The sequence below is a fragment of the Pteropus medius genome, unplaced genomic scaffold (assembly GCF_902729225.1).
Source record: "Pteropus medius unplaced genomic scaffold, Ma_sr-lr_union100, whole genome shotgun sequence".
Lineage (NCBI taxonomy): Eukaryota > Metazoa > Chordata > Mammalia > Chiroptera > Pteropodidae > Pteropus > Pteropus medius.
Genome location: NW_024351647.1, coordinates 4,857,633 through 4,869,957, shown reverse-complemented (window position 1 = coordinate 4,869,957; position 12,325 = coordinate 4,857,633). Strand labels below are relative to the sequence as shown.

At 33.2% G+C, this 12,325-nt stretch overlaps 1 protein-coding gene across 1 annotated transcript in view; it reads right to left on the bottom strand.

The window, feature by feature from the left end:
• The window catches only part of DPH6 (diphthamine biosynthesis 6), a 139,021-nt gene that overhangs the window by 55,305 nt on the left and 71,391 nt on the right, over nucleotides 1–12,325 (bottom strand). The window contains exon 4 of the mRNA XM_039843965.1: nucleotides 2,680–2,753. Within this exon, the coding sequence (XP_039699899.1) occupies nucleotides 2,680–2,753 (74 nt within the window). The remainder of the gene's footprint in view (nucleotides 1–2,679; nucleotides 2,754–12,325) is intronic.

Here is a 12,325-nt window from a genome sequence, read left to right as displayed (position 1 = left end):
TTTCCATTCTTGGCCTTTTAAAATCAGTTTTCAATACAGATGCCAGTGTGATCCTTTTAAAACATAAAACGAACCATGAGATTCCTCTGATCAAAATTCTGGCCCACCCACCCCCCTGCCCCAATCACTCCCAGTAAAAGTTCATATAATAGACCTATATGGATCTTGCCCTGGTTGGCTCTCACACCTCATCTCCTACTACTTACCCCTCACTCAACCATCACTCCTGTCCTGCTCACTCTTGACTAATACTAGCCATGCTCCCTACCTTCTTCACTTGCTTCATGCTTTTGTTTAAATATCACTTCTCGAGAACTATAATTGATTGATTAAAAGTAATATAGGTAAAGAATGTAGTATAAAACAGGTATTCAATAAAGGTCCTCAAAGCCAAGTGACTTGTTCACATCACACAGTAAATGGCTGAGATAAGATTTCAAATAAGAAATATAGCTCTAAAACCCATCATCCCTAATGTCTGTAAGGTTACCTGGTTGACTGCTCCAGCCTATACTGATCTCGATATCTCTCTCTCTCTCTCTCTCTCAGAAAACCCCAATACTTAGTAAATGTACCACATGTGTAGTCATTTACTCACCCATGGTTTTAAAAATATCACTATTTTTTTCATGTACACATACTCTGACTTTCTAAAAAATCAAAACCTTCCTAACTGCAAAGACTGTTTTATATAATTTTCATTTGTAAAATATCCCAGAGCATCTAGAGCAATGATGAGGCAGTTAAAACTTTTAAAATAATAAAATCAAAACTACACATGTAACATATACATTACAGTTCCTGTTCTCTTACCAATGTTTAATGCCTACTAATCAAACTAGTCTATCATTTTTAGCTAAAATTTTTTTTTTTTTATTAAAAACAAAAAACTATTCTTTTCTGTTCTTATCACAAAATTCTTGGTCGTTGCTTTGATATCCATGATCTCTTGACTATTTGTAGACTTAAGTCAAACTTCTTCACCTATTCAAATTTTTTAACAGTTCAAAATATCACGCCTCAAATATGTTTCCTCTGTAAATCACTGTTGAATTTGAGATTGTGACATTTACTAAATGCTTTACATCTTGAAAATATAATGATGCAACAGAAACTACAAATTGAAGGTAGGCTATTTCAAAACTGAGTCTGTAGACCAATGGACTCCCATTAACACTGCTTTAAAATTTTCAATGATAAAATTTTTATAGATATGTTTTTATGGTATAAAATCTAAGCATTTTAACCATGTGGTGAAATGTACCTGAGACTGGATTTTGAGAAACTCTTGCCTCTGTCCATTAGTATGTTATGGGCCCTTCTTCCATATAGCCTCCTAATCAAGGGCACATTTTCAATTGGCTTTTCGGATTTTATAAATAGATGTTAGACGTATCTACAATTGGCTACCCATAAAATCATGTGGGTTTAAACTTATTGAAAAACACAGATTTGTAAACTAAATATTTCATAGAGAAGCTGACCTAAAAATGAATGAGAATAATATTATTTCTAACATATGGCTTAAGGGACATGCAACACATCTCCATCTGTAGATTAGTTGTTCTCAAAAGTAGGCAGGTAGAATGTAAGGAAAACTTTTCAAAATACATATTTGATGTCTCCCATTTCCACCTCCACTTTCCAGAGACTCTAATATACCCCCAAATATGAGATCATCAGATTCCACTTCACATAATTATGCTTTGCCTTGCAATCTCTTCATTTACTTGTAAAATTCTGTATTTTTAACTGCTTTAAATTCACTATAGAACTAGAGAAAATAAATACAAATTTAAATTTAAGTTTTCACGTCCATTAATATGCAGGCATTTAATGAGATAGTCAATACGAATGTTTCTTTGTTAAGAATACAAAACCATTACATAAATATAAGTTGTGTTCAACATTAATACTGGAATGCACATTTAATCTTTTGCTAATGTAACTGCATATAAAATCTCCATACAATATTTTACTTATCCAAATAAATAAAAAATAAAAAATAAATTCACATGGTGTTTTGCCAAATCAATATTAAATAATCAATATTATCATTTGCCCTTATGGTTTCTTACTAGATCAATGGAATGGACTGTTTGGGTATCTGTAGATACAATGTTTTAGTGCTACATCCCTCAGAGGGTAGGAAAGAATGGGAAGCAACAACTTAAAAATTCTTTGGAAGTTGAATGGCTTTATAAATGTCTTTTGATCATGAAATTTTTGGCCAATAACTGAATTCTAAGAACCAAAGAAGGGAAGATTCCTTAATAAGCTTTTTTTTTCTTTGAAATGTTACTACATTCCTTATATTAGATCCTGATTTTTGTTACAAATGATGAGCTAAAAGAGATTAAAAGGGTGTACCAATTCAAATAAGGAAAAATTGAAAATAATGCTTTTGACTGACTTTAAAAATCTTTGCCTCAACTTTTATTATAAGTAATTTAGTTTTCCTTACGTAAGTAAGTTAAGAGTTTTCTCCATGTATGGCATAAGGGTAGAAAAAAAGGGAAAGTGCAATTTTGGTTACTTAGGTAAATACATACAGTTAATTTCATGGGGCATGTAGAATATCATAACTACTTGTTATTTGAAAACTATCATATTATTTATTTATTTATATCCTTAAAATATATGTAATTTAAAAATATAAGAGAATTAATGTTCTCTTACACGTTTTCTACTCGAACACGCTGATAATCAGAAAGTATAGCACCTACTGATATCCCTTCTACTTCTTCTTTTTCCTGAAAAACAAAGGAAAAAAATATAACTTTAAAAATAAACATGTGACTTTGCATCATGCTATAAAAATTATAAATGAACTGTGTCTCATCTAGAAAACCACCTTGAAATAGAATAATTTATTGAAAATGCAATCTATATTCAGGAAAAAGAATACATATATTTAAGTCATCCTCTGAGCTGTGGGGAAAATAATTATTCCTTTTACTTGAAATTCAAATAAGTAGAGACCATTTTCCACTGAAAAGGCAAAAATTTAGGCAGCATTTCCAAAATGTTTTCTCACAACATATTTTTAAAGACTCACTGATGTTCAATGGAAATTTCTGAGAAATTTCTATTTAAGGACAATATTTTCCCAGGTTGAGTAACTTTTTTTTTTTTTTAATTAAGCAATGACATAAGTAGGTAAGGGAACACAATGATTTTTATCTGTGTTTTACAAAAAGATAATTAATATAGGAGCACCCAGGAAGCAGAGATGGTAGAGCCACTGCCTGGATAACTGTACAGTACAGAGGATAAAACAAATTCTGTGATAGAAAGGAAGTAATGAATTATTATCAACAGAATTACAACTGAGAACATCCAGCAGTATATCCAGCAGAGTCCCACAGGGAAGAGGTCTAGTCTATCCAGCGTGCTCATTAATGACATGGAAGAGAATGTAAATTCCAATATAATCAAGTTTACAGATGACACAAACCTAGGATGGATTAAAAAGAAAAGAAAGGAAGATCAATCAAGTACATGGATAGATATGGACAACTTGGGGATTTGGAAGGACAGGTCTAAGATGAGATTTAATGTAAAGAAGTATAAGATAATACACTCAGGGAAGAATAATACACAATACAGGTATAAACTAGGGAACTGTTATTTAGAAAACAGATATGAAGAAAGTGACTGGGGGGTAATTACTAATAACAAACTGAACAGAAATTCTTTGACTAGATGTAAAAGAAAATCCATCCTAGCATATGAAGTGCAGAAGAAACTACTTCAGAGAGATGACTTTGTTATTAATACTCTGGTCTTTCTAAACTTAGAAACCTACAAAGAAAAACAATAGTTGTTTCACATAAAACAACTTTAATACATTGAGACACACTGAAATAACCCAGTGTGTCCTAAAATGGTGCTATAATAAATAAACAAAAATGCACAACAGGAATCGTTCTTTTTTTTTTTTGGAGACAAAGCCAATTCAAAATTTCCCCTCCAAAATGATAGAGAAATATCTGCCCAACCTCTCCAAAATAAAATGACTCTTTTTAGCAGATAAAGTTTCCAGGAAAAGAGCTATTTCCTTTACTTTCCTATTTCAGCAACTTCGTGAGAACATTTTCTTATAACCTTTCTCTAACCTTTGTAACCATTTTCTTTTCATAAAAGTCATTGTATTCATTAGAAAAAGACAAGGCACAGTGTTCCTCATTAAATGCAAATACGGCATCGATCAGAGTAGTGAACAGTGTTAGTGAAAGATCAAAATTTCAGTTCTGTCGTAAGAAAATATAAAGTACTAAACATTATATATGTGTGTGTGCATGTGCGTGTGTGCATGTATTTCTCTATAGATCATGGAAACAAGATAAGTGATTTTTTTTCTTAACTAAATCAAGCCACTGTTTAAGTAATACTTGGCACTGATTATCCATTCAAAATGTGCTAACATTCTATGATTTTCATTTAATGCTCAGCACAACCCTAAAATAATTATTATTTCTTCTTATGCTATATGCATTCTCCGAAATCCTCTCCTACTTCCATTTTTTATTTTCTATTTGATAATACCTAACAAATCAGCTCTAGAACTATATACTCAGCTGAATTCTGACTGTTCTTCAAAACTAGGCCTACATATAGAACGTTAATTATTTTAATGTGAGAATCTTTGACAAATAAGGGGAGTATATATATATAAAAAAATCTGACCTGAAAAGTAAAAAAAAAAGGCAACTAAAAATAAATGATTACAAATTATTATAGCAATAATACAAAAGAAGGTTAAAATTCTCAATAAGGGAAAACTAAAATGTGTCCAATTATAGAAGAAAACTCTTCCCTTGCAAGAAATGGAGATAAAGCTAAAGACCCAGTTTGGTTTTGCTCCTGAAAAATGTACAAAATTACTTTGAAAAACCAGTTGAGGTCAAATGTTGTAAACCCACTACTTGTACTTACCTACTCTTGATCTGAGGAAACTTGATAACCATAGTGCAAGGCAGAACTAATGGTAGGACAACCAAGAGTTCACTCAGAAGTCTATAATTTAGATATATATCTAACTAATGATTTGTTCAACAATCCTGATTACTACTACCCATCAGAAATCTATTCCTCCCACTGACTAGCTCTATGATTTTAAACAAGTTATGTAATCTCTCTGTTCCAGTTTCCTTATTCATAAAGTGAAGATAATAATAGTTCTTGTTTTATAGGATTATAAAGATTAAGTAAAATAATTCAGATAAATAACAGTGTGCAGCACCTAGTAAGCACTCAGTAAATATTTTCTTGTCATTTTCATAACCTTCTTCATTGTTACTATTACTTCTATAACTACTACTGTTACTACTTCTATTATTACTACTACTAGTGACCACCACCCCTACCACCACCACCACCACAATTACCACTATTACTACTACGGATTAAAGGCCTAACTTGACATACACAATCCTTCATTCCTGGGTGTTAACCTCCTGCTTTTTATCACTTCTCAACACTAGCCTACTGAACCTATGATGGTTAATTTTATGTATCAACTTGATTGGGCTACCGGATGCCCACATATCTGGGAAAACGTTATTTCTGTGAGGATGTTTCTGGAAAATATTAGAATTTGAATTGGTAAGCTGAGTAAGAAAGATAGTCCTAATTACTGTTGATGAGCATCGTCCATTTGGTTGAGGGACTGAACAGAATAAAAAGGCAGAAGGGCAAATTTGCTCTCTGCTTGAGCTGAGACATCCGTCTTTTCCTGCCCTCAAACACTGGCACTCCTGATTTTTGGGCCTTTAGACTTGGACTGGGATTTTGGCTCTCCTGTTTCTCAGGCCTTTGGGTTTGGACTGGAACTACACCACCAGCTTTCTGGTGCCTTCAGCTCAGTTTGCAAATGACAGATCATAGGATATAGCCTCTGTAATCAAATGAACCAATTCCTCATTATAAATCTGTATTTTCTTTCTATATCCTGTAAGTTCTGTCTCTGGAGAATCTAATTCAGACGAAGTGAAGAATATGTGCCAAAGCAAAAATATAAGGGGCTTGGCACATAAGGAATGGTCAGCGATGTGGGGGTGGCTGCAGTTGACAGGAAGTGGAAAAGGCAGAAATAAGTTGGGATCAGACTATTCAGAAACATGGCCTGCATCCTGAAAGCAACTGAGAACCCCTCCTTGTAGGACTTTTTTTAAAAAAAAATCAACTCTCCTAAGGTATAATTTACATACAATAAACTGCAGGCAGTTAAAGAGCACAATTTAATGAGTTTTGACAAATGTATACACCAGTGAAACTGCCAGGATAATCAACATACAAACTGTTTCAATTACACCCAAAACAAACCTTGTTCCTCTTTGCAGCCCAACTCTCCTGTCCTGGCTTCAGGCAACTACTAATCTGCTTTATGTTATTATAAGTTAGTTTGCATTTTCTAAAATGTTATATAAATAGCATCACATAATATATATCCTTTTGTTTCTAGCTTCTTTCATTCAGTATAATGATTCTGAGATTGATACATCTTGTGGGCATCCATAGTTCTTTCCTTCACATTCCGTTTTAATCCATTATATGGATATATCACATTTGCTTATCCCTTCATTTGCTGATGGATATTTAGGATTCCTCCAGTTTGGGGTTCTTATGAATAAAGCAGCTAAGAATTTTCCTTATGTCTTTATGAATATATGTTTTCATTTCTTTTGGGTCACTAACAATTTTAAGAAGATATGATCATATTTAGAAGAATAAAGATAAGTCTGGTAACAGTGTGACAGATTGACTAGAGAGTACAGAAAGAGAAGAAGGTGTCTAGTCCAAAAGAACTGAAGAATGGAGATAAAGGCCAAATTCTAAAAACAATTTTAGAAAAAAAAAAAAATAGGACTCAAGAACCATTTAAACAAAGACAAAAAGCAAACACAAAGGATGGGACCGATGATTCTAGTTTAAGTGACTACTATTTAAGAAAGGAAATAAATGTCTTAAAAAAATATAATTGACCCTTGCTTGAACAACATGGCTTTGAACTGTGTGGGTCCACTTATACGTGGATTTTTTCCAATAAATATGTACAGTACTGTAAATGTATTTTCTCTTCCTTATGATTTTAATAACATTTTCTTTTCTCTAGCTTACTTTAGTGTAAGAATAGAGTATATAATATTGTTAGTTATGACCACGGAGGGAAAAGTTGCAGTCATGTTTGATGAAAACAAGAACAAAACATTTGACATATATCACTGTCAAATTCTTCAAAGAATGAGTTTCTGATCCTCGATAAATTGAATATGATTACTCAACCAATAAATATCTATTGCTAAATTCAACATAATTAATAGAATTTGGAGAGTTGAACACATTAAATTACATTCTTGTGATCAAGAAGGCCAAAAGGTAATCAAATAGTTAAGACCAAAAGTGGAGGAAAAAAAATGTAATGTCAGTAATAGAGAAGTTAGAGATGAAGATTGGGCTCTAAATAGTCTGGCACTTTGCTAAGCCACAGGTGCTCTCAGACACAAGTGGAAACTATTCAGCTTAAGCCATTATCACTATCAATGATGGATGTATAAATTCAACTCGGGAAATAATAAAGTCAGCAATAGCATCACTGAGTATTAGAAACAGCAGTGCATAATGTCATTAAGTGTTTATATTTGTTACTGCTCTCAACAATGTTCTAAGGTAGATTTTCATTATTTTCTTTTTGTTTTGTAAATTAAGGAATGCTGAGACTTTTACAAAGTCAAGTATGACCAGATTAGCCAAGTAGACAGGGGCCCATTTGTTGCTTATCACTTTCCCCCGAATCTTTGTCAATGTGAAACCCACCTACAAGATTGCTGAGAAGCTAGTTCAGGCAGCTATTTGACCAACAAGGCTAATCCTAACACTAGTGAAGACATTTGCGAAACCAAACACATACTAACAAACTGCTACAAACACGGCTTAATTATTAGCACTACTTCTACACCTAGATGTATATAAAATGACAGTTATACCAAGGATATATTCAGAAAGAGCCAATATATCCACACACTGTTTAAAAATCCAAGGGTTGAATACCGATGGTTGACCATGCTTCTCAGAATACATTTTTATATTATTTTTATTTATTTATTTTAAAATTAAGTTTATTGGGGTAATACTGGTTAATACGATTATATAATTTTCAGGTGTACATTATCATTTGACATCTGTATATTCCATTGTGTGCTTACCACCCAAAATCCAGTTTCCTTCAGCTACCATATATTTGATCCCCTTTACCTACTTCCCCTCCCCACTACCCTTCTATATATCAGAATACATTTTTAATTGTTAATGTGAAAGTAATCACATTACTCAGCAATCTATAAGTTTCTCCATTGAGGTTGGGACACACTATGTAGAAAACAGCAGATTATTCAAAACTGGTAATGTCAATATGCATGCACATGCTATACATGTATAAATAAAGCCTAGCCTTTCGCCTTTTAAAAAAAATTAAAAAATTTAGTTGTGATAAGCTTTTTTTTTTTTCCTTTTTAATCAGAGAATGACCAAACCTTCTTTCTGGAAGAATACATGGTATATTGCTAATAGTTATAACTTACCCTAGAAAGCAGGATTAAATGAAGAATGAGAAATAGAAAAAGGGACTTCTACTTTTTACTTCATATATCCTTGTTTTTCTTGATTTTTTTTTAACCAAGAATATGTAACAGAAAATTTCTAAAAATTTACATTAAAAAGGAAAAGGATAATATTCTTGAATAAATTATTCAGTTCTACATAGAAGGAAAGCTATATTTCCCCTATAAGATTCCAGCATTTGAATATCCCGGTTTTTAAAACACTTTTGAATTCTGAGTTAGGTTACAACAGAAAAATAAACATAAACCATACATTAGTTAATATGTTTCTGGAGAAGAGGTGAGGGGGTGAAAGGAGCTTTCAGGCCTAGAAATTTGAGAATAGCCATGAAAAGTACCAATCTTTCCCTGGACTGAGAGACACAAAAACTAATTCTAGGAAATACAGATATCTATGTCCACAATTCTTCCTTTTTGTAAACTAAGTGAATGAGGGGGAGAAAAAGAAAGAATAAATTTTCACCTACAATGACATAAGGAAGAGCCTATATTACAGTATAAAGAGCCTATAAAGAACAGTTGCCAAAATACAATACAGTTTGCAACAAACGGAAAGAAATGCTGAGAGTCAAACCGTAATCCTCTGCCTTAAAAGCCCAGTGTAGATTTGTAACATATATATATATATATACAGAAAATTCTAAGAAGTTCATTAATATCTCCCAACTTGAAAAGATAAGAAATAGATATGCACTAACAGGTATTCAGACATATTCCGAAGATACTATAATTAAAACAGCATGATGCTGACCCAGAAATAGTCAAATCAATGAAACAGAACAGAATGTACACAGAAGACCTAAGTGTGCATATGCAGTATACAATAAAGTTGGCAGTGAAAATTGGTGGGAAAGGATTCTCTCTATAAAAAAATGACATTGAACAATTTGCTAACTACTTAGAATGTTAGAAATTTATATCTTTAGCCCTCAGATTTAAATACAAAATAAAGAAAAGCATAACCATCAGAATACACAGGTGAATTTTCCTGCTTTTGGGAAAACCATCCTAAACATTTAGAAAAGAAAATGAAAGCCTGAAAGATTTCACTAAGGATCATCTACTCTATCAACCAATCAACATCTATATTCAAAGATTTTGCCTCCTCCTATGAAAATAGGTAAACTGACCCTGCTTAAGTCCCTCTGCTCATGATCCCAATCCATCTGGACAGCTTGCTTAAGGACTAAACCATTTTTTTTTCCTGCACCATCATGTTCTTGTAATAAATGCTGAAAACTCATGTCGTCTTCCAGGTACCACTATTTCTTTCTATTGAAGTAAAACTTTCCAAAAGATTTTATATATTTTTCTTCATTTCCTCATCACTCATTCTCTTTTAAACCCACTCCAGGAAACCTTGGGCTCCCATCAGTCTACCAAAACCTCTCTTATGTCAACCAGTGACCACTAAGTTTGCCAAATTCAATGGTCAGTTCTCTGTCCTTACCTTACTTGATTTATTCCTCTCACCTCAATGGCTATTCCTTATTCTCCCTTGTTGAGTCCTTGTCCACTTCATGATCTCTGTTTTGATCAAAAGTTAAAGTACCCAGAGCTCAGTCCTTGCCTCTCTTCCTTTCTCTAGCTACATTCATTCCCCAGCAGTTTCATCCGGTTGCATGGTTCAAAATATTTATCTATAACTTAAAAATTCCTGCTTCTCCCTGAGATACATAATCCAAATGTCTGCTCTTGTGTCCATCTGGGTGTCTACTAAGTATCTCAAAGTTTCAAAGCAAAAACCTTGACGTAGGCACATATACAGACCCTACCCAGGGATCCTTCCATCTGGCTCCCCACCTTAGGAATTGGCACTGCACATATATTATTGTTCAGGCCAAAAACCTTAGAGTGATCCATGATTCCCTTTCCCTTATGACTAACATTTAATCAAGCAACAATTCTATTAGTTTCCTCTTCTAAAAATATACAGAATCCAATCACTTCTCATCTCCTTGACCATTACAACTCTAGTTCTTAACCATGTTTCAATTGGACTACTGCAATAGTTTTATAACTGGCCTCCTAAGTCCACTGTTCTTCACTACAGTCTATCTCCACAGAGTAACTAGTGACCTTTCAAAATATAAATCAGAACATGTAGCTTTCTGATTGAAAATCTTCTAGTGGCTTCTCATACTACTTTAGAGTAATATCCAAGATCCTTGTTGATAATATATTAGGTTCTGTATGATCCGGACCCTGCCAACTTCTCTGACACCACTCCCTACTACTACCCTCCCAGTTTACCCCAATTATCCACACTGAACTTCTTGTTGTTCTTCAAGTATTTAAGCTTGTTTCCATCTCAGGTTCTAAGAAAAAAATGTATATAATTTATCAGCTAACAAGTCTATACAGTCCTAATCATCTGCCTCCATTTGGTACCTATGTGGTTGAATCTTCCATATTAAACAACCAACTGATAAAGGCCTAATATGCCATTAGTCCTATTCTAATCACCAAACGAAGTATGAAATAGACCTGCCAATATGAATTTATAACCTAGTCCTAAAGCCTTATTAATGACTACTCGTAAAATCTGTCTCTTAAGTACCAGGAATATAGACACACAAGGATAGAAATGGACTTCTACTAGAAAATGTACCCAATGTGGTGTTCTCATTCTTTTGCAAAGCTCTACCATATCACAGCTAAAAGGCTTCCAATACGCAGATCGAGATGATGAAAGCAGTCAGCCATATGGTTAATAGTAATAATTACAAGTTTAGAAGGAGGGTTTAAAGGTAGAAATCTAGACCCAAATTAGATTTGTTCACTTAACATTCATTTGTCTCCATATTGAGAAGTTGGTTCACGAAGCCAATAAGATAAATTGAAAACAAGCTGTCCTCTTATACAAATGAAATCTAAGCCTACGTATTCTAAAGATGTGAAAATATGCAGCTTGCATTTATCAAGGATATTATTTTCTTTGAAAAATGTCTCAGTTACCAGTATTATTCTGTTAATGAGTTCTTGCCTATTGAGAAAAAAAAAAATGGTCTGCTGAATTTAAAGTGTTTTTCATCTGAAAGGCATTCTAACATTTTTAATATGAGCCATTCATTAAAGAAGCATACTTGCATTGTAGCTGAGTAGCGATATTTGGACTTCTGGCACATGACATTATTAAGTAAGAAATACTTGTGAATGCCAACCATGTTGTAGGGCCTGGATAACTAAATGAGAAATGTACATGGCCAGTAAAGCACTAGATGCTTTTTCCTTTTTGAAAAAAGGAGGAAATCCTGCCATTTGCAACAATATTGATGAAGCTGGAAGGTATTTTTCACTTTGGTAGAGTTACACAAGTCCAGGTTAATAAAAATAACAGAAATGAATACTGTTTTATAAGAAATAACACTGAAAGTGACAGAATTTCCAAGTGATATATTCAGGCATCTGACTAAAACTAAAGGGGACTTAGGCTTTTGTTTTTCTTAGCATAATCGATATAAAACATTTTAAAATGGAAAATGATCACCATCTGTAGTTCTTCTGTTAAACAGTGAGCTCATGATAGAGTATTAGGTCACTTATTGTAGCATTATTGTCTCTGTGAGCTCTCAAAGTTAAATGGGAAAAAAGCTGTGAAGGCTGAAAATTAAACGACAAAGAAATTGCAGAAAATCAAAATCATTTGTTACTTATTTCCATTTAAAACTAACAATATATTATTTCACTTTTGAGTCTTCATC